General features: G+C 40.6%; 1 protein-coding gene across 2 annotated transcripts in view; it reads right to left on the reverse strand.

Moving 5' to 3' along the window:
- Nucleotides 1-1,033: 1,033 nt before the first annotated feature.
- The window catches only part of LOC124304030 (bone morphogenetic protein 1), a 33,531-nt gene continuing 12,970 nt past the window's right edge, over nt 1,034-21,594 (reverse strand). Inside the window, exons 1-15 of one of the 2 annotated variants that reach the window (XM_046761963.1) lie at nt 16,126-16,457; nt 15,135-15,287; nt 14,428-14,632; nt 13,232-13,495; nt 7,455-7,826; nt 7,205-7,383; nt 6,576-6,806; nt 6,264-6,488; nt 5,714-6,181; nt 5,522-5,644; nt 4,941-5,259; nt 3,917-4,208; nt 3,631-3,844; nt 2,955-3,205; nt 1,034-2,879 (exon numbers count right to left, since the gene is read on the reverse strand). In XM_046761963.1, the coding sequence (XP_046617919.1) occupies nt 2,715-2,879; nt 2,955-3,205; nt 3,631-3,844; nt 3,917-4,208; nt 4,941-5,259; nt 5,522-5,644; nt 5,714-6,181; nt 6,264-6,488; nt 6,576-6,806; nt 7,205-7,383; nt 7,455-7,826; nt 13,232-13,495; nt 14,428-14,632; nt 15,135-15,287; nt 16,126-16,297 (3,633 nt within the window). In that variant the 5' untranslated portion in view covers nt 16,298-16,457 and the 3' untranslated portion in view covers nt 1,034-2,714. Of the gene's footprint in view, nt 2,880-2,954; nt 3,206-3,630; nt 3,845-3,916; nt 4,209-4,940; nt 5,260-5,521; nt 5,645-5,713; nt 6,182-6,263; nt 6,489-6,575; nt 6,807-7,204; nt 7,384-7,454; nt 7,827-13,231; nt 13,496-14,427; nt 14,633-15,134; nt 15,288-16,125; nt 16,458-21,594 lie in introns of those variants that run through there. The other variant, XM_046761962.1, reaches the window with a different exon arrangement.

The following is a 21,594-nucleotide window of genomic DNA, read 5'->3' on the forward strand; positions in this document are numbered from 1 at the left end:
CTCAAACACCCTAATGTTGTATACTTAGCATTACTGCTATATGTATATTATTATCACTATGGCGATTATTGTTATTGTTCCAAATTAAATCGAAGTATCGACATAACTTATTCCCGAATGTGTTCAATTCTACGTTAAAATTGAACCATTATTAAGTATACAATATATATCTGTATATGTGCAATGGTCGGAATATGATTGATAGCTTGTGGATTCGGTTTGTCAAATTTAATTTTGAACCATGCTATAAGAAAATTTCATTCAGTATTCACTTCATGATATAAATTCAGTATAATTTGCTGGCAGCTACGTGAATTTGGCAAGTTTTTTTTCTTAAGATGAAAAATAAAAAACAGAGTATTTAGTTTTTCGAGTTCTGAACACAGAAATGGGAAATAAAAATTTAAATCAACAAAGTAGTAGCGTAAAAGCTTACACGTAAAACTCAGCGGTACACTAACACATTTTTTTATTTACTTATTTCTCATACACCATGTACATATAACAATATATGTATTATACAATATATATATATATATATCTAAGTTATTAATTATATAATTATTTATTTACAATCATAGGAATGATATATATTTTATATAGTATTAATAAGGTAGATATCAGGTTGGCCCTTATACGGTGTAAAAAAAAGTTTATGGTGGAGCCTGTCAAATTGGTTCCAATTGGTAAAAAAAAAAAAAATTCCCTAATTTTTTCCGATTTTTATTTTATTCCCCTAGTCTTCCTGTTCAAGCGAGAAGTTTCAAATTATTCAAAAATATGCCCATTCACTATATTTTGTACTGAATTTTATTTCAAGATTATTCCTAGGCAAAAACATCCATGTATTCTAGAATATTCAATGAGATTCATCTTCCGTTCAGTGAAAAATAAAAAAATCATAAATGGGGTATTCCACGAGAAACGTGTGCTATATTAATTATTTTTTTTTTTTTTTTTCCAAGACGCCAAATGATCGGACTAAGTAAAAAAAATAACCTGAATATTTGCATGTCATCGACTGCGATATTACGTCGTGTTCACAGGTGGGTTATTCCATTACAGTGCTGACTAAATGAATACTAGTGTTTTGTTATAATTTTTAATTTTTTTTTTTCAGATCATGTCTGATTGGTAAAACGATGTTTTTTTTTTTCACTAAAAAAAGATGAATCCCACTGAATATTCGAGAATATGAATTTTTTTACCTACGAATAACTTTAAAATAAAAGCCAGTAAAAAAATGTAGTGTATACATAAACATATTTTTGAATAATTTGAAGCTTCCGCTTAAACAGGGAGACTAGGGGAATGAAATAAAAATATAAAAAATTGGGGAATTTTTTTTTAACCATTTGGAACCGATTTGACAGAATGCGTCATTAATTTTTTTTGCCCCCGTATAAGGACCACCCTAGCAGGTATATCATATTATTAATGCTTTAGAGCATGTATTATTCTTAAATTTACTTTTTGCAACTTTATCATTTTATTTTTTTTCTATAATCTTGTTTTATATTGGCAAAAATTGACACTTTTGATTTATGTGGATATAATGAATAGTAGTTTAAATACTAATTATTACTTTCTCAATACTATTACGCGATTCACGAATAACTGTTAAAACTAAAAAATCAATTCGTAGTTGATAAAAACGGAGAAATTCGGTTGGTGGAGCGTTTGATATTATTACGTACATACAAAGAATCCGACAAAAGTACCTAATATAATATTATTTCGAAAAATATGGCAGTACATGAATAATCACATATCGCTTAATTTCATCCGTGACAAAATCAATGTCATAATATCAGAAAAGAAATTGAAACTAGATATTGTTTTTATCTTTACTCATGTTTACTTACACTTATTTATTCATTTAATTACTTTTTGTACCGGAGCCGCTGTCTTTTATGTCATGCATAATAATGGATTTCAACTGTTCACGTACTTTTTCGTACTATCTATACATTACGGATCGGTTCTTTTTTGCTTTTATACTATTCAAACAACAACCTATTTACCGTTTGTTATTAAAAAGTAATTAACATCGAAAAAAAAATTACTTACACTGAGATTTAAAATAACCAATTAACGTCGTTTACAGTATACATGCATATATATATGTATATAATTATGTATATATATATATATATATATATATATATATATATATATATATATATAATTGTGTATACGTATACTTTAAGTTGGGCGACCTCTGGATTAAATTAAACTTATGCGCATACATATAGATACAGTTCATGGCACGTGGTCCAAAGTTCGTCTCGTTAACACATCGTATAATCATCGCAATGATAGTCACTAAATATTGTTTTTGCGATAAATTGCCAATATCAGCAATGGCTAACTGTAACAATAATAGTAATAATGACTATTATCATCGTTATTATTATCATAAACGCAATTTTTCTTGTCATGTCAAATAACGTTGTCTCATATTCGTACATCGTCAAATTCGTCACCTCCGACAATTGTTGAAGCTTCAGTCATACCGAAATCGAGGCTCTTGCTGTTAGAATACGTTTGATGAAAAACAGAGGAAACATCATGTCACACGTTGTGCGAAGAGCAAAACGGTCGAAAAAATTGTGGTAGTAAAATTTTCGCACCCGCGTTCATCGAGGAATTATCGCTCGTGAGAAAGGTGCAAGGAATTGATTATCCTCGCTATTAACATTGATAACGTTCGATCAAAGATTATCGTCATCATCGTCCTCGCCACCTTCGATGAACTCCTCGCTGTCCTCGGAATCAACGGCGTAATATTCGGCGGAGAAACCCTTGTTCGATATCGAATCATCGGATCGGAACCTGATCAAAAGTGCCTCGTTCATCGATATGATGTCCGTGGGATTCTGTGAACCAATAGCCAAAGTGAACAGGGGATCGAAAAAGGTGTCAACGCCATTAGCAACCTTTCAAAAACCAACCGAGTCTCCGCAGAACCTTCCGTAGCTCGGACCCGAGGTATCCAGGCTCGCATAGACCTCGACGAAGTCGTAGCGACATCCGATTTCATCTTCGAGCTTAAAGGTCTTGAAGGACAGATGTACGTTTTTTCCAATCGGCGCCTCTATCGCCCAGTCGCAGTCGGAATTATGCTCGTAGTTGTGGTCACCGAACTTTGCGTGGGAGTATAGATACCTCGGTGTCTCACTAGCCGTCAGATGACCACCGCAGGCTGGAAGCAAAGAAAAGGATTATTGGGTGACCGCCTAAACAACGCTTTGAAGGATCAGGAATCCTTTCACGGAGAAAAGTTTACACAGTCATGGTTAGTATGGAGATTGTCTTAGAAATGTAGTTTTCGGGTACAATATAAATTTGGGTGTACTTTATGAGTTGAGAACTTATAACGGACTTCATGACTTCAACTGGCTTCACATGCTTTCAGGTTACCGCAAGTTACCTGAAATGACTTTAAGTAACTTCGCAAGACTTTTTTACGCTACTACATCCGAATTAAGGAATCGTTATTCGCCCTCTGGTTCTACATCTTCCAGGTATTCCACTAACATACGAACCGTCATTGTTACAACCCATTTTACTGGAATTTTCTATCGACTTTAACAAAATAATATTCTCCTCAGTGAATGATGTACTCACCCGTCGTGTGCGTCGCGAGGAACCCTTTCCTCTGGACGGACTCATCGCTCTTGAATATCATGTACATCTGGTTACCCGTCGCCAGGATTGGGTGCGGGACTTTACTGCCGCAGAATCTTCCCAGAGTGTGGCTGTCCGGCGAGTCCCCGTCGTATATCGCGATGTGGTCGTAGGTGCACTCCTGGTGGGGTTCCATCTCGAACACGTTGAAGGTCTGAAAGAGTCAAGTGAAGCTGAGTTCCGAGGCTGCTCGTACGCGCTTGTCGTTCTCGACTGTGCGTCTTACCAGCTTTATTCGGTGTCCCGCTGTCGTTGTGAAGTGCCAAACACAGTCCTTTCGTCCTGGATAGTACTCCGGGTAGTTCGGAGAGGTAATCGTACCCGATGACGAGGTGATCTCGTACTTGCAGCCACCCTCTTTGCAGTCGTGACCGTTCTCATGGAGCGTGAATCCGTTGTGACAGAAGCACTGGTACGATCCTATCGTGTTTCGACACTCGTGCTGACAGCCGCCGTTGTTGCTTGCGCACTCGTCCATGTCCGTGAAGAACACCGCTGCGAAGCCTGACTTCTGGACGCTAAAAGTAAACCGTCAAGGAGGGCACTCGGTAAACGCCAAGACGCAATTGACTTACAGTGCGAGGGGTTGAATATTCCTCGATAATGCAGTTAACCGAAAATGTTTATTGTGATGCAGGCTTTTCATCGGGAAATGTCACTTCAGCAATGCTTTGAGCACTGATCGGAGATGACTTCGAAAAGCTTTGAATTCCAAATACTTCCAGTAACTTGACGTCAGCTCATATTCCGTAAGTTATATTTAAACCTATTCGAAATATTTGAAGCGTAACTTCAAAGATCGAATGATTTTATGAATTCAGAAATGACCAAGGACAAGTGTCTTGATGGTTATAAAAAACTTTCAACTACTCCGAGTGATTTCAGGTAACTTAAAAATGTGAGGAATTTCAAGAGAATTTAAGGGGATACACGTGAAATACTACAAGAGTAATTTTGAGTACCTTCAAGTGATAGTGATATCGACGTACTTCAAGAATGACTTTAGGTAATTTTGAATGACTTCAAATGATTTGATAAATTCAAGAAATTACAAAATATCATTGTTCTATTGGATATGAACCACTATGTAATAGTTCCAGACTGTCTTTAAGAGAATTTTTCGCTACTGAAAGAGAATCCCGAAGACTGGTTACTTGGAATATATGATGGAAAATGAAAAAACTTGAGTCGCCAAGGAATGGAATGGTCAACCCCTCGTCGAGGTGTGATTATTGTGATTTCTTTTTAACCTGTTATCAGACGTGAAGGTAATGCGCATAGAGTTACCCTCAGAAGTCAGAAGAGGCGGGAACTTTCCACCACAATATATGCCGTGCTTGCGGAGCACGTCGTCACCCAGCTTGCTGTGTACCTCGACCGAATCGTACTCGCACTCTTGCTGATAAACATTGTTACCCTCCAAATCGAAGTGCGTGAAATTCAACGTTATCCGGTACTGTGGCGGGGCTATTATCTCCCACACGCAGTCCTTGTTGCCCGGATACGCCTCGGGGAACGACGGACTCGTTATCGTTCCGTTACTCATATCGTATATTCCCCCACAGGCATCTGTGAAGCATTGTTTTTTGAATTATCAACCCTCTGATTGACAGCCAGATTCATTTTCTCTTTTGATGGAGCCTATTTAGTGTTGTGAATACGATTGTGATGTGAATAATCGGAACACTCGTGATTTACCGAACCATTCCAAAATACCTACTCAAACTGGAAAATGTTGGAGTCCAAAATTCTTCTGACAATTACGGGTAAGTAACGTCCCGTTTCCAAAACTACCACGGATCACCAAACATGTGAAAATCTTCTCACTCACCTTCGCAATGTTTTCCGTCAGAGTGCAGCTCGAACCCAACTCTACACGAGCATTCGTAACCACCCAGGGTATTGATGCACTCGTGTTCGCAGCCATGATCGATCAGCACGCACTCATCGAACTCTATTGTAAGTGTGAAAGATATCTTGTTAAACAGGGAACGGGGATGAAAACCGAAGCAAGCTAATCTACCTTTCATGAACGTCGCTGAGAATCCGGCCTTCTGGACCGAACCGTCGCTGACGAACTTGACGAGCAGCTGGCTCCCGGTGGATCTGATGTCGGGGGGCACCTTGTAGCCGCAGTAGACGCCGATCAGATGCGAGTCTGGATTGTGGCCATCGCGTACTTCGACGTAGTCGTAAACGCAGTTGTCGTGGTTCTCCACCTCGAAGGACTGAAATTTCAGGGCGACCTGATAATCGTGCGGAACCGAAAGCTTCCAAACGCATTCTTTGCTCGACTGGTAGTCCTCGGGGTAGTTCGGAGACTCCAGGTGACCAACACCGTCGAGTTCCAACTCTCCACCGCAAACGGCTTCGTAGTTCGCGGTGAAGCCTCTGTGCCCGTTGTGGTGATTGGAGGTCACGTAAGTGACCAGCATCCGACTTCCCGTCGATATCACCGGCTCCTGGATCCGCCCACTGCCGCAGTATCGTCCTGTGAAATCGGTCGCGGAGGTCAGAGAAGACGAGGAACACGAACATTTGGAACAGGACGGAGAGACGCGACCTTCACTCACCCAAGACCGCGCTCTTGTGCCAGTATCCGTCCCGGATCTCGATGTAATCGCTTCTGCAATAATCGCTGGTGAATATGTCCAGCGAGGTGATATTCAGGACGATGCGTTCCCCGTGAGTCGCCGTTATCCGCCATTCGCACCGCTCACCTTCCGGGCTCGACGACCCCACCGGATGGCCGGGGGAACCGAAGCTGCCAGCGTTATCTTGGAAAGTCCTTCCGCACCCTACAAAGAGGATCAGGAACCATCCCGGATAATCATTGCGTAAGAACGGTCGATTTTTCAACGATAACTTTTGCCAGTCGTACTCACTGTGACACTTGTAGAGCAAATTGGTCTGCGCTATGTCCCCCTCGCTGAGCCGGATGCGCTGACCGATTTCCGGACGCTTCTTACCGTGCGTCTCCATCGGCAGTATAGTGTCCAGGTATGTTCCCTTCGAGAATGTATTCTTTGCGTAGTGCATTATCGAATCATAGTCGTACGGGAGTCCCAACGAGTTGACCTCCTCTTCTGTCAGCTTGTTGAAGTTGTACTCTTGACCTATAGATTGGACGATTGACCGGAAGATGAAACGTTAGCGAACGGTTAAATTACATGTGATTCTCCAAGAATGTTCACGGAACTCGAGATCTGGCTCGATCCTGGGCCATTTATATACCTAAACGGTAACTGAGTAAACTGTGTAGTTGAGAAGGGTTGGTTCTACATTGCAGCGTACACTGTAGATATGTATAGATATACATACACGCGTAATTAAATACAACTTTACGCAACCATTAATTAAACCTGTGAATTTCAGTTTGTCTTGGCCGTTTGCTTGGAGTTTGATCTAAATCACCGTTTCCGTTCAACGCAGAGTTCCGGATACTTGTACCGAAACTTTGCGCCGGGGGTGGTTTAACACCTTTCATTCAATATTCTGGTAAACTCAAACTCACCGCTCATTATGTTGTCGCGTATAATCTGAACGTGTCTGTCTCGGTCCGGACGAGTGTGTTCGTGCCAAAAACCGACCACGTGGCCAAGCTCGTGGACCACGATTCCAAACTTGTCGCAGTTCTTCCCGATACTTATGGCCTGCGGTCCGTTTCCCCGTTTTCCAACAAACGAGCAGCACCTTTAAAAAATGATTATCGGTTACCCTGATACTTTGGCTGATTCCATGATTCTTATCGATGCTCGACTTACCCGCACGGTCTTTCAGTGAAGACGATATAGTTTGGATGCTCGCGCGGTACCCGTTCGACGAACTTCACGCAAGTGAAATTCTCCCAGTGTCTCATCGCCTGCTTGAAGAGCGCCTTGTGAGCACCTGAGAAATTCGCGTCTATCTCATACGGAATCACACCATGATCCCAGACCCTCTCTTTGCGGGCGGTTGCTGCACGCCGGGATCTCACGCGAAGCGGAGTCCTTGAGAAGGACGTTCCTCGAGTGTTCAATTGGTACTTTGGCTTGTGCTCGTTGTAGAATTCTATTGAACGGAGACGCCGGTCGTGAAGAGACACAACTTCGCTCGAAGACTCGAGCTCGTCGTTCACTATCAAGTGTCGTTCTTCTCTGAAAGGTTCGTTGTTGAGTAGAAGAAAAAAATAAATAAAAAATTTGCATGACCAAATACCGCTGAAAGCTCGTCATTTCGAGTCACATAATACGTGTTCGACGCTTTCTCTTAGCATACCTCTTTTTTTTATTATACTCAAGATTTAACCGTTCCTTTTTTTTTTTTTTTTTGTTACTCGTAAACTCCATTCGTGATATTTGTTTTTGGGTAATTTTGCAATACATTTGAGAGTGAATTACAACACACCGCAACATTTCAGAAAAGTCTCTGAATAATTAACGATAACTAAAAACGACCCTTTCCCCAGGTAATGCAGGTGACTCTAACTTAGGTACATGTTTACTGGAGGACTATAAACAAGCCCCTAACAATACTGCGCGGAGCGGGGGGAGGGGAGGTTGGTTGGGGAGGAGTTTACTCTCTGCAGGGGTGTTAATTAATAATATCACTGCAAGCTCTGCGCTTCTCTGCATTGTACGCGGTGACTGCAGGAACACACAGTGAAATATGTATAACAGGTACCCCTCGGATCAGCAACGAGCTCGCTGGATAAACGACAATAGCCCGCTAGGGTGGCTCACTCGAAGTCAATTACTAACTGGGCGCGACCGGGTGTAATTAAGACTAATAAACCAGCGGCAGAACCTCACGCTAATCTCCTCTCAACTCATGAGCACTGTCTGCACTGCACGTTTGTTAAGAATAGTATATCAGGGAAATTGACATGTTTCCCGAAACACGTGATCTCTTTGTTCTCGAATCTTTTCTACAGGGAGAATAGGGACGTGCGATTAATCAATCGCTTAGAAACTTCGATTAATTGTTTTTTTTTTTTTGTTTGAAACAACCAATTAATCGATTGATCAGAAAATCGGTCGACTAAAAGGGTGGATTAATCGAATAAATGACTCGTTCAAAGAGCAGATTAATTGCTTGGCCGGAAGGCTGATTAATTAGAAGCTTTTATTTGTCGATGGATCGGTACAACGATTAATTGAAAGGGCCAGTTTGTCGATTACTTGGAAAGAGGATTGATTGATGGGGTCGATTATTCAATCCATCCAAAAAATACGATGAAATGAAATGGAATTGGCGATCAATTGGAAAAAATTTTGATTGAAAGTGCCGATCAATCGATTAATCGGAACAACGGTTGATCGAAATTGCGATTATTCGAAAAAAACAGTAAATCCAAGTCTACGAGTAGTCCCAGAGTCAGTTTCTATTAAAAGGATGTCAAGTATCAAAAACCTAGGAATAATTTTCACTTATCACATGACTGTAAATAATCAGAATTTGTAAATTACTCCGAAAATCTTTGCAATCCGAGACTGAACTAGTTACCATTATTTCTAATATCGTTTGAAAATTGTTTGTCAAAGTATTTTTTGATGCAAAGCTGATGAGAAATAGACCGAAAGACAAACGAAAAACCTCGACCTCCGGTAGAAATGTTGCAATGAATTTCCTGTGCACAATCTTTTATTTTTCTCATCTGTCGAGCGTTGCCGCGATAAAAAAAAAGTTGAAAAAAGAAAAACAAGAAATATAAGGCAGCTTAACACGCGATTACCACCGTATAATAGAAACTGGGACACCTAATGACTGACGTGTTTTTCTCTACTTTCAGGGAAACGATTGTGGGATGAGGAACTGATATGTCCCGAGGGTTCGCTTCGCAACGCAGAGGCGCGTTTGACGTGACGTGATCTGCATTAGGCTTACAGCTGATAAAAGGTCTCTTCGTTCGGTCGTTTGAATGTGCAACCGTCGATTTCTGATAAAAATTTACGCCACTTCACTGTCCTATGAAAATATCCCATCTTGGCCTAAGCTGCAGAGATTAGATCACACGGGCGTCCATTTAGCAAGTCAGAGAACTCGCCAAAATCTCAACTTTCAAACTTGCGCGTAGAGTTGAGGTACAAATAAAGGCAAGAAATCACTTTTTACAGAAAACTCGGCTTTTCTAACAAAATAAATTTTTCAACGCATTTTGTAGGCAAGTTTTTCAAAGGGAAGCAATTTTTCATTCACAAGTACCAAAATGATTAAAATATACTTTTTGCGAAACTTGAAGTTTTGTACCAGGGTAACTTGACTGTGCTCGTGAAAAGTCAGGATTCTTTTTCCAACTGAACTGAGAAAGTACCGACAGCGGAGAGAAAGGAAAAAATGGAAAAATGCGGGCTAAAAGTAAATTGCAAACGTTGCGATTCTCCGTTTTGAAAGCCGCTTTCGTACCGTTAACTTACTGCCACGTTGATGGAGGGTTTTATTTTTACGGTATGCGATATGGGGCGTCAAAAGTGCCTCTCGACAGCGATATTTTCAACGATGTCGACTTCTATCTACGAACCCTCGGGGGACCGATTCCAGTTTCATTCGTACATCAGGTTGCGCGGGATGTGGGCATGAGTCGATTACCAGTCGCGCAGAGCTGACGCCCGACTTTTTGCAATAAAAATAATATTCCTACCTGCGAAATATTTTCCGCCTTTACCCCTCGGGTCATAAATTTGAGAACTGCACCCCGCTGCATACAAGAACAATATTTCGCACATGAACCGCGGTTGGACGTCAAAATAGTGAATGCGATGTACCGTGCGAAGTACGAATTATTATGACGCATACATTCGCAATTTTACATACAGAACGGTGTGTACAATTTCATGCGGATTGTAAATCGGGCCGAAATTTGTCCAGTTATAAATCGAGTCACGAGTCACGTAGTTTCGGAATTCTCATGCGATAAATGGATTGTTACGTTGTATTCTGTCAATCTCTGCGGTCATTGTAATGACCAACATGAAGAAAAAAAAATGAAAATAATTAAAGAAATGTTTGCGGTCGAATTTTTGCGCCTTACAAACTAGAAATGCAACAATTTCATTTTTCTTCGAATTCATGTTACATCGAGCCTGCATCGTCAAGCTCAAATTTGTTGCACACGCCGCATAATGGATGTAAAAAAATCAAAGTTTCAAATTTCGATTACAGGAATATATTATTAATTGGACAGACAAGTTTTTAAATTTAAAATGAGCGAAATATGTTATTAATACTACTGCCAAAATATATTCCGAGAGTTTCAATGAAAAGAAAGGAATTTGAACATATTTTTTGCATTCAATCAAAGGAATGATAAAACTGTTTTCGTGTGGTTTACTGAAACAGTTTTCACAATTTTCACTACACGATCATATTTGATCAGAAAATATTTCAATTTTCACACAGAATCGAATCACGGAAATTGTTTTTGGTTTAATTGAATTTCTTTTTCTTCGGTACATCCAGATAATATATTCTATTGATATAAATTTTAATATTAATCGGACCGGCTGAATACTATTCAAAATCAACTATTTGTGTAGACATACACATCGGTAAAACGGGTGAAATTGGCTCACTTCCAGAATGGAATCCGGCATAATCAAGTAAGCGAATTGTTCGCCAGATCCGGATCTGCGATTCCGGACGCGGTTCACCGTGTTTGACGTTTTCGTAAGCTCGTCTACATATGTAGGTACATATAGGTATAATCCACACATGCGTCAATATTATCATTATTATATACACATAATTTAAGCCAGGGTAACTAACGTTCGTTCTCTCGGTAATTTCCATTGTCTGAATGGAACCGGCGTCTGGTTCTCCAGGTACTTGACGCAGGTTTCAATCGTGCAGTGCGGCTTTTGCACGACGCATAGATCATTCCATTATCTCTGTCGGGCCACCGTTACGGCTCACAAGGGACCCCGGCTCTATGGGGGTTTGCAGGCTAGCGTTAGCTTCTCCGGATTTCCGCGCGTCTGCACGTTTGCCTTTGCATTTCGCAAATTATACCGCGAATCGGACGCGCATGCATCGCAGGAGTCGCGTTTTTCCGCTCGTATGGAATTTACTGCATATTTTGTAATTTGTGGGGCAGATATAATACAAATGTGAAATATCGAGAAACGCTTGGTTCTGTATCTCAATTTCGAATTATTCCACTTTTCCGTTTTCGCTTCATTCGCATTCAATGAACACTCGTACGATGGAATTTAAAGATTGAGCTGATTTGTCTCATTTTCAAACCACAAAGGATAAGTGACGGATGGAGTTACCGGATTTATCTGTTTAACGCTGATATATTCTAGAGCAAAAAAAAAAATAAATAAAAATCGCGATGAACAACCCGAAACGAAAAAACAGTTTGGCACAGATCTCAGAAATTTGAATTTTTCAGTTTCAAACATGCGGTTTGTACATTTTTAACATTTTTCAAATATTTCATTTTTTCAACTCGATTGATTCAACCGTAGCTGAAATTTTACCTAGATTAATTGCAGAACGATAGAAAATAAAAAAATTAGATCAGGAATACAACGCAACGTGAAGAAATTACACAGATTTTTCCCATTCTCCGGAAAACGTTTTTCCATTACATAATTATCAACGTACCTATGAGTTTGCAAAAATTGGTAAACTTATACATGAGCTTCGATATAATCTAATAAATCTGTAATCGATTCTCGAATTGATGTTTATGCCTGAATCTGATTTGCAGTAAATTGTTTTTTTTTTTTTTTTCATTCTTTCTCCTTTACATTGGTAAAACGATATTGCCTTGAATATTTTTCTTCTCTACTCTTCGTAATCGCAAAAAAAAAAAAAAAAAAAAAAAAACTTTCAACGACAGAAAAGGCACGCGTCTAATTTCGAAGGGAGAATTTTGTTCCAGGTCGCCGATGGACCGCTTGAATTGAAGTCTTTTTTATCGGGCAATGCGTCGATATATCAATCCTGGCACAATGGGAAATGAGCTGGAGACCCTACAAAGGCGCAGATCTGAACGTCCCGGGGAAAGGCGACGTCGAATCTCTGTTCTTCGACGCACGATGTGAGTATGTATATATACATATACGTGTATATACATGTGTATATATATATATACATCTATATGTATGTATGTATGTATACATACCGCAGGGTACGAATGACGCTTGATATTTGTCCCGAAGCTAAACCTGAAGCCGAAGCCTAACCTGAACCCCGGAGATTAATAGCTCAACGTATTAGCTCGCTTATATATATGCGATGCTTCGCCAACCTCGCAAGCTCTCCGGGAAACTTTTTGAATTCTGGGCGTCGCAGCATCAGGTGACTGATTTTTTCCCTCCTTACTCACTGTCTTTTCTTATTTATTTATTAATTTTTTTTTTTCAATTTATCCAACGTTTTTCACAAATTTCCTATACCTGTAAATTTTCTACAATTTTTAAATGATAAAGAGAAATCGAGTCGTGGTCGTTTAAAAAAATTAACAATCCAGTCGGAAAATCTGGACGAAAAATTCAATCTGACATGATCTGACCTGAGTGAAAATAATTCTCATACATCTGCGGTTATGTGATACCTGTGTCTTTGATGCCGACGGCGACGTTTCTTCTCCCCGCCATTTTCCGACTCCGAAATTTCATGGGGCTGAGACCTGGGTGATGACGATGGTTCGCGGTGACCTGGATGGCGTACTTTTACTTCCCGAGGTAATTCCGTTGGTTCTGAATTTTTCCGGAGATTTTTATTCTCGGTTTCATCCGGGTCGGTTTGGTGATCTCGATTGCCTCGATGCTCGGCGTGCCTTACACGCGATGATTCCTTCTTCTCCGCTTTACTCGATCTTAAAAACGATAGCGAATATCAGAGCTGAATACTTGTCGCGGAGAAATATGCCGGAAAAATCAGACAGTCGATGAAATCGGGGTTTAAATACTGATCGATTGGCCAAGTTGATGAATGAGATGAATTTTTATCAAATCGAAAGTCGTAATTCTAGTTTGCTGACTCGAAAAAAAAAGAAAGCTTAATTAGTAAAAGGTATTGATTGAATATTTTTACGTGTCATTCTCTTTATTTAATGCGAAAATCATTCAACTTAGCAAATTTCGATGAAAATCGACTTAATTATATTTGCAACTTTATTCTTCACAACTATTTTTAAGCATGTATAATAAACAGCTGAAAAATTCATGAAAGTTTTGTATGGAATTCATTTTATACGAACAAATTTATCCACAATCACTGAAATTGAACAAACATTGTATTTTTCGAACCGAAAAAACGATGGAACGCCATGCAATTGATAAGTTCTCGAAGTATAAACGAGCAGGATTTGTTCATTCAAATTTCTTACTCACAATCAGTCAAAGACATATACTGTTTTCACAAAATTTGATTCGATTGATACCAGTCACAGCTTACTAATTGAATCGTCTCTTTTTAACACTTTTTTCGCACAGAACACCTCCAACTACCTAGACTTTTTCAAATTGTCCGAGATATTTCTGCGTTTCATTCTTGTTTCAATTTCCCTCTTTTTTTCATCACAAATTTTTTTTTTCTCCCTCTCCGTCGTCGTTAATTCCATTCTCTCATTTCTAGAATTCCCCGTTATAATTAAATTATGGAAATTAGCCTTTTGTTCTCGTCGGAAATAGCGACGAGACTCTAAAGCGAGTGAAAAATCGCCATAGAAATCACAACTTGTGTAATTAAAGTGCGAGTTTGGGTTCTATGCAAGGGCTTGAGCTACGAATCGAAGTTCCGACCCACCCTGAATCAACCCCGTAGTTCGGCGGCAAGTTGGTCGCCACCTTCGGACTGAACTCAAAGGCTTCGCCAAAATCAGATCCTCCGATTTCGTACTCGTTTCTATCGACCATGATTCCCTCCGAGCCTCCCTCGTTGAGGTGAAGTCCTGCTTCCGCCGAACTGAACCCTTCAACCCCGTCATGCTCCTTTTTGAACTGCAAGACCTCTGCGGGGGAAACGTCGAAGGTTGAAAAAAAATTTGTCAACCAATTTCAAGGTAACCATAGAGTCAAATTCATTGATTAATCGTTTGCAAAAGTGAAATTTTATTCACAATCAGTGAAAGGGACATCCGAACCCATAAAAAAATATATCCGAATCGAGTTGAAGAATTGCCTTGTGCCGTACTCTACAGGTCGTACAATTTATCGTTTCTCATTATTTGAAGCTTCTTTTATCGTTTTTGAAGGTGAAAAATTTATCACAATTTGCAGATTTACTTTTGAACCTCAGACTTGTATTGAAATTAATTGTATTTCCGTATGTATGCGATAATAATGAGGGAAAAATAAGGTTGATTTGATATAGTATACCCGTTTTCAATTTTTCGTACCAAAATTTTAATGAAATTTTCCGGTTATGAGATCAAAGGATTACGAATACAGAAAATTTTAAAAACTTGCAGACCATCAATTGTTAAAGTCTTTGGACTGAATATTCGTACGAACCCGTGAGGCCTTCTTCTTCGACTTGAAGACCCTCGTTGAGAATCTCGTCTCTGTATTTCTCCAACTCTTCGAGGTAGCTTTTGTTAAGCTTTTGCTGTCGCCACTCTGTCTCATATTGGATATTTGGCAGTGCGATATCACCGAGAAAACCACCTGTAATTAGATCGTAAATTGCATAATAGTCAAACGACGTTGACAACATTCAAATTCAGATTCGGCACAATTATTGACTTTGCTATAAATACGTCCCAATTTAATTAGAAAGAGTATTTTCATTTCAAAGTTATGTTGAAGGATTCTTAATATATTTCACAAAGATGATGAATTTTTTCATTATAAACGTTATCGGTTATTATCTCGGCTGTTTGGACATAAATTGATGACTGGTTTTTTTTTTTTTTTGATAATGTTTTGAGGCCCTACTTGACGGATTCTGCGGGTCCAGCAGAGAAGGGGCGAGGAAATTGAAAAGTGGCGGGTGAAAAATTGAACAGAGCTTGGGAATTTGAAATGATCAAGAATCGTCGTTTGTAGGCTGTTGATCGCAGTTAGAGGCAATAACCGTGACCACTCCGAGCTTATCTCGTATGAAGACTCGGCGAAGAGGTCTAAGGACGCCTGGGTGTCAGAGACACACTGAATTATCGTTTGCCATAAATCAAAGTCAGTTATCAGTCTCGAAACAAAAAAAAAAGAATGAAAAGAAACAAGACGCGAAGCCATTCTCAAATCGTTAATGAATGTAAACAACCGAGCATTCGCTATCTAACGTTTGACCTCTTCGTGGAAATAATATCTATATTGTAAAATTAAAGCTGAATTCACAATAGTACGAATTGTGGACATAATGATTGGGTGCACGATGTCCGTCTTTATCTCTAACGGAACATTATCTTCCTATGACGTGTTATGAGGTGAATTCTTAATCATCGAGCAACGATCTTCTCAAACCAACCGCTACATTTTCTACAACACAAGACTTATTACCGACCGGCCTTGCAGACGTCGAGGTCCAGGTCGCCGGTGATGAGGGTTGGAAACTCGATCGAGAAGAGCTGCTCTATCGTAAACCGCTGCCGATCGCTCGACGCGGGTTTTGCAGCCCGCGGCTCGGCGCCGAGGAGAAAGGCGAGAAGGACGAGGAGGACCGGCGTCGAACTCATGGCGGCGTTCAAAGCACCGATCGATTCGAATCGACTGATCGAACTTCACTTCGACTCATAACACGCGATCACTTAGAGGCGGGAGACGCGGCGGCGTCGATGAGCTTTCGATGCTTCGCGACGAGCTTTTTCACATATTCCGTAACTCCGCGCGCTTTCCGACGCTCTGGGTGACCTTGTGCCGGAAAAGCTCGGCTGGTGGCGCGGGTCGTACGTCGGCGGGAAACCGGAAGGCGACGCGACTCGGGACGGGCGAAGATCCGCGGGTGAACTGACGCGAGACAGGCGCGGGGGCGGCCGAAAGCGCTCTGGCGTTCCTCGGGGCGCAGCGGGCGCCGGAACGACGACGATCCGCTCTCGAGAGGCGACGCGACGCTCGGTCAAAGTTCGGATCTCGGTCAGAGCATCGCGAGACGACGCGAGTCGCGCTCGGCGCCGCGTGTCGGGCGAATCGCCCGGGTCGGGATGCCGAAAGAGTCCTGGAAAAAGTCCCGAAGGATCCCGCGACGTCGCCTCCTCCTCCTCCTCCTCCTTCTTCTTCCTCCGATCTTCGCCGCTCGCTGCTCGCCCTGCACTGCCCTGCACTGACCTTCCCGGCTCGGCGAAGAGCGTGGATTGCTCTCGACCTCGACGGCAACTTCCTTCAACCCCGATCCTGCCCCCGTCAACCCCCACCGCTGTGCCACCGAGCCACTGAGGCACCTGCGCATTTCGTATGCAGAGCTCTAACCGTTACCGCGCGAATAGATGTAGATGGACAAGAGTCTCAAATGAAACAAGCACCAAATTACGGTGAAAAGACAACCAATACAAATTTGGTCATATTTAAAAGGTTTTTGAAAGTCTGAAATAGGCGATTGTCCAAAAATATTGTCGTTGAAATGACCGTTAACTTTGATACTGTGAGTTTAGGAGAGTATAGATGTATATTTTTGTCATGATATAACAATGTTGATCAGAATCAATTCGAAAAAGATGAAAATTTCAGAAATTTAAATCCTTTACGTACAATAATTCTGTTTTGTCGGAATCATTTGCGACCAGAATCGTGGAATCTATCAAAGTGTACAAGTGTGTGATTGATGAATCGTACGCAAATTTGCTCGAATCGGGTTAAGCAATATGAAAAAAACAAAAAAATTAGTTCCACTTGTAAGAAAACGCAGAATTCGTGAAGTTTCACGTCAAATTTTTTCATTACAACGTACGTACGTTCGTCTCAATTTCAGGAGAAAAAAAAGTCACGAGTACGTTGTAAACAAAGAGATACGGGATGAAAATTTCAAAAAATACGATCGCGTTTCATGAGTCTGGCAAAATTCGATGCAGGCAGTAAAACGGACACGTAGATATTATCAGAGATCAAAGTTACGTGTAAGCTGTCGATTTCCACGGAACGCTTCATGCATTCACGATGTATCTAAACCCAACGTTTTTTATTCTAGGTAGTTTACGAGGGTTTTTGCCCCGCGGCTCTGCAGGATCTATAATCTATGCAAATCGCACGAAAAACGATGATAGCTTATAGCGGCGTGTGCCTCCGTGTCAAACACATGCGAATCGATTAAACGTTTGTGTGAACTTCCGCCTCGTCTGTCACGTGTGTACGTCTAGCTGTAACACACGTGGCGTTGCGAACCGTGTACACACGGCATGGCTGTTCAGGCACACACACGCAATCGTTGCACGGGCACCCTTCGAGCCCATGTTTAGGTGAAATAGGGTAGAACGCAGCCGCCCGTTACTGCATTTGCAAACGTGACACAGGGGCGGCCCATTAATTAATAGCATATACCAAATTATACAACATACCGCGTACCTGTATAAACGCGGTGTTCAAGCGATAGGGATTTTCAGAGTTCCGCACATCGATGTTACGTATAATTGTGTGTAGAGAGGTGTACACGCGTATATCGATGCTGACGCGCACTCGATATCGGTATCGTCTGTAACCACGCCCCTTTTTAATCCTCTCCAAATTCTGAACGAAGAATGCGCGGAATACTAATTAAAAGCCAAACGGTTCGTATCGTGGGTTCGTTTGTTCCATCTCTAATTTGGTCAAACACGTATCGTCGACTTTTATTTCATTCAATCAATCAACGTTTTTCTTTTTTTAATAGGGCTTAGCACGTAAATTTTCCATGGGTACAAAGAGATGAATAGCCAGTGTAGAGTGGACGTTTCAATTCCTGTTCGGTTAACAAAGCAGTTGCGATTATAGTTTCAAAAAATTCCTGTCTCATCATAAATTCGGACAGCTGCCGATAAATCACGGTCATTCAATTCGCTACGTGCAGACTTTGCCTTACGCGACTGCAGATTACTGCTGGAGCTCTCAATTTTTCAACCTTCGAAGGGCTTCGAGAAAAGCTCAGTACGTTACACAATCAAGGCGGGATTGCTGCAGTGCAGAAGTAAGTCTTTCAGTTATAGTCTTTCGGATGAAGGCCTGCAAGTACAAAACGATCAGGACGCAACAAATCGCGGTTTGCGATCATTGACATCTTCTCGAAAAAAAAATTTTTGTATTTATCTAAAAATCTCTGAGTTTAACTGCAGTTGAATTTCAAGATGTTTTTTTTTTGTTTTTTTTTTTTTTTATTTATATCCTAAAGAGGTTCCACTTGAACTATGCAAGTTGAATGTGATATCAACTTTAGTTGCGATCATCATATTTTTGTGTAACCAAATTTTTGACTCGCCTATAACCTGCAAAGGTTCTTAATCTCGCCGTCTTCGATCTCTGTCACCCAAAAGGCATAATTTTCTGTCTACGTCACTTTCATTCATTACCCACAATTATTCCCAACTTTTAATTTTAGCCCCAACTCCACTCACTTTGCTCTTTCGTTTCTCAGCGTTTCATAGAAATGAAACTTTAATGAATACAGATGTAGAAAGCAGAGCTTGCAGCGCACACAGCTACTTGAATTGGAGCGTGATAAGTCACGGCCAGAATCCCGTTTTATACCTCATATGTACACCATGCAAGTCGTCTAGTCGTCTAGTCGTCTAGTTTAATTCTCTCCGCGGCTTGTTCTTTCTCATTCTATTCACCTTATTTCTCCCCATGGTCATGAGGTAATGTTATCAAAGAACGTAGAAAAGAAACAATGTTTTCTCTCTCTCTCTCTCTCTTTCTCTCTCTCACACACAATCTTTTCATCAATCATTCACACCGCTGTTCATGGAATCTCCGCTGCGGAAACTGTTCCGAATTTCGCACGACGTATAACACACAATTTGGGCACGCACCTGCACTCGGGTAATTTCTGCCGTCTGCATAAGTGACTGCAGTTTCGTGTCGCGTATTGATTTCAATATCGAGAAGCCTCTTCATGCGGCGCAAGGTAAATGGACGTACACCGTACATGATGTAGACGTCTGCACGTATGATCGCGAGTGTGTGCAGTTTGTGTATACTTGCAGCTGTGAAAGTTCGCGTAACTTTTGCAAGCACCGTTTACCCCGCGGTCGAGTTGCGTAAGACTTTACATGACCGAACGCCTGCCTCGGCTACTCGCCCTGCGATGCCGATCCAAACCCTCAGGTATGAATGAAAAGTTAGCAAGCAAGAATGAAACAACGGCCCCGCTGTGCGGTAGAAATCAATCGGAGAAAATTTGTTGCACGCAAGCTAAAATATCAACAATTCAAGAGAAAGTGTAATAATTATTTATCGGTGATATAATTATTTATTCTATAATCCAAGATTTCTCAAATTTGATCGTGATTGATATGAGCCGAAAAACGTTAGAATCCGTGCAAAAATACCATTGCAGAATTTTGTTGTTTTGAACGACTTGATTTCAAATTATGAAACTTTTTCTCAAATCGTTGATACCTTAGTTTGTGTTACTCAAGTTTTCTCAAATCCGTTTTTATCACACGGTTGCTCAAAATGTTTTTTCATTCGTGTCAACTACACTGTCATCCGCGCAAATTACATTACTAAAAATTGTTTCAACGTTTCCTTGCCTTTTCTATTATAGCTTCCGATTCACACGGCCTGGCCGATTCATCCTTGGATGTTTGTTCGTTTTCTTTTTTTGAGCCCTCCTCTTTTCAGTCAAATTAATATCACGAATAACCGACTTCAAAAAACTGGTATAAGTTTTGTGTATTGTGGTAGCTGCGGTTCAATAATTCAAATTAGGAATATTTTCAACGGTGTGAAAAATTTCAATGGGGAAGGTTGTCATATTACGATATTCTGGTCCGTTTCGGTCTATCGCACGTGTCAATGTGTTACAAATTTATCATCGTACATGTATAACGTGTGTACGTGTGTGCAGTTGATGACACCCGTGACACCTATACACGTTCCACATTATCAGCGATGCGACGTAATCTCAGCGTCTTTGACGTCCTCACGTTCGTCCCTCTTTTCCAAAGCCGACAGCTGCAGTGTGTCAATCTTGACATGGGGAGAGTAAGAAAGACTAGAAGGAATAATGAAAATGAAAAAGAGGGATAGAAAAAAAAAGGAAGGGAAAATGGAGAGGGAGAGAGGAAGGAGTCTTGGTCGAAATAAGAGTTCTTCCGCTCTTGCGCGACGACGCGACCCGGTGACGAAGACCTCCTTAAGTTTATTTTTCACGCGGCTACGCTTTAATGTTGTTGTGTATTCACGGATACGCTTATGCCGCATGCCGCAAAGATAATATTATCGCCAATTCTTAGGATGTTGCACATGCAGGAGAGTGAAAATAAAAAATACCCTAAAAAAATAATCAAACCGCGAGTAGAAAATTATACAACGATTGTGGGAAGACAAACCTGTGGACGTTTTAACTCAATGCCAAATGTACTTTTGGTTAAAAAGGATTATCGATAGAACTTGAATTTTAAAAACGAAAATGACGATTAAATCAAATCTTTTTAATGACAAAGCCGAATACTATTATTTTTGTCAACACTTACGTGTTGTTTGATCAATTTTTGTTTTTTGTCTTCGATAATCTCAATTTCGTGACAACGAAATTTGAAATTCGTTGCCATTTCTGTTGGAAGGTCCGATTTAGAAGCAACGATTTTTGAACAGGATTCTTTTCGATGTGATTTCAATTGGATTTTATTGTCTACTTTTCCTCTTATTCCTTCTTCTCTTCTTCTTCTTCTTCTTGTTCTTTTTCTTCTCAATGAGAAAACGGGGAAATTACAACCTCATTGGGATTTCATTCCAGTTCTTAATCACCCTCACCCCATTTTCAATCGCGATTCTCGCGATAATTTCCGCGACGATTTCGCAGTCTAACAATCACCGCTTCTGTATATATGCTGAAAGCTGCAGT

Source organism: Neodiprion virginianus, chromosome 4 (genome assembly GCF_021901495.1).
Source record: "Neodiprion virginianus isolate iyNeoVirg1 chromosome 4, iyNeoVirg1.1, whole genome shotgun sequence".
Taxonomy (NCBI): Eukaryota; Metazoa; Arthropoda; class Insecta; order Hymenoptera; family Diprionidae; genus Neodiprion; species Neodiprion virginianus.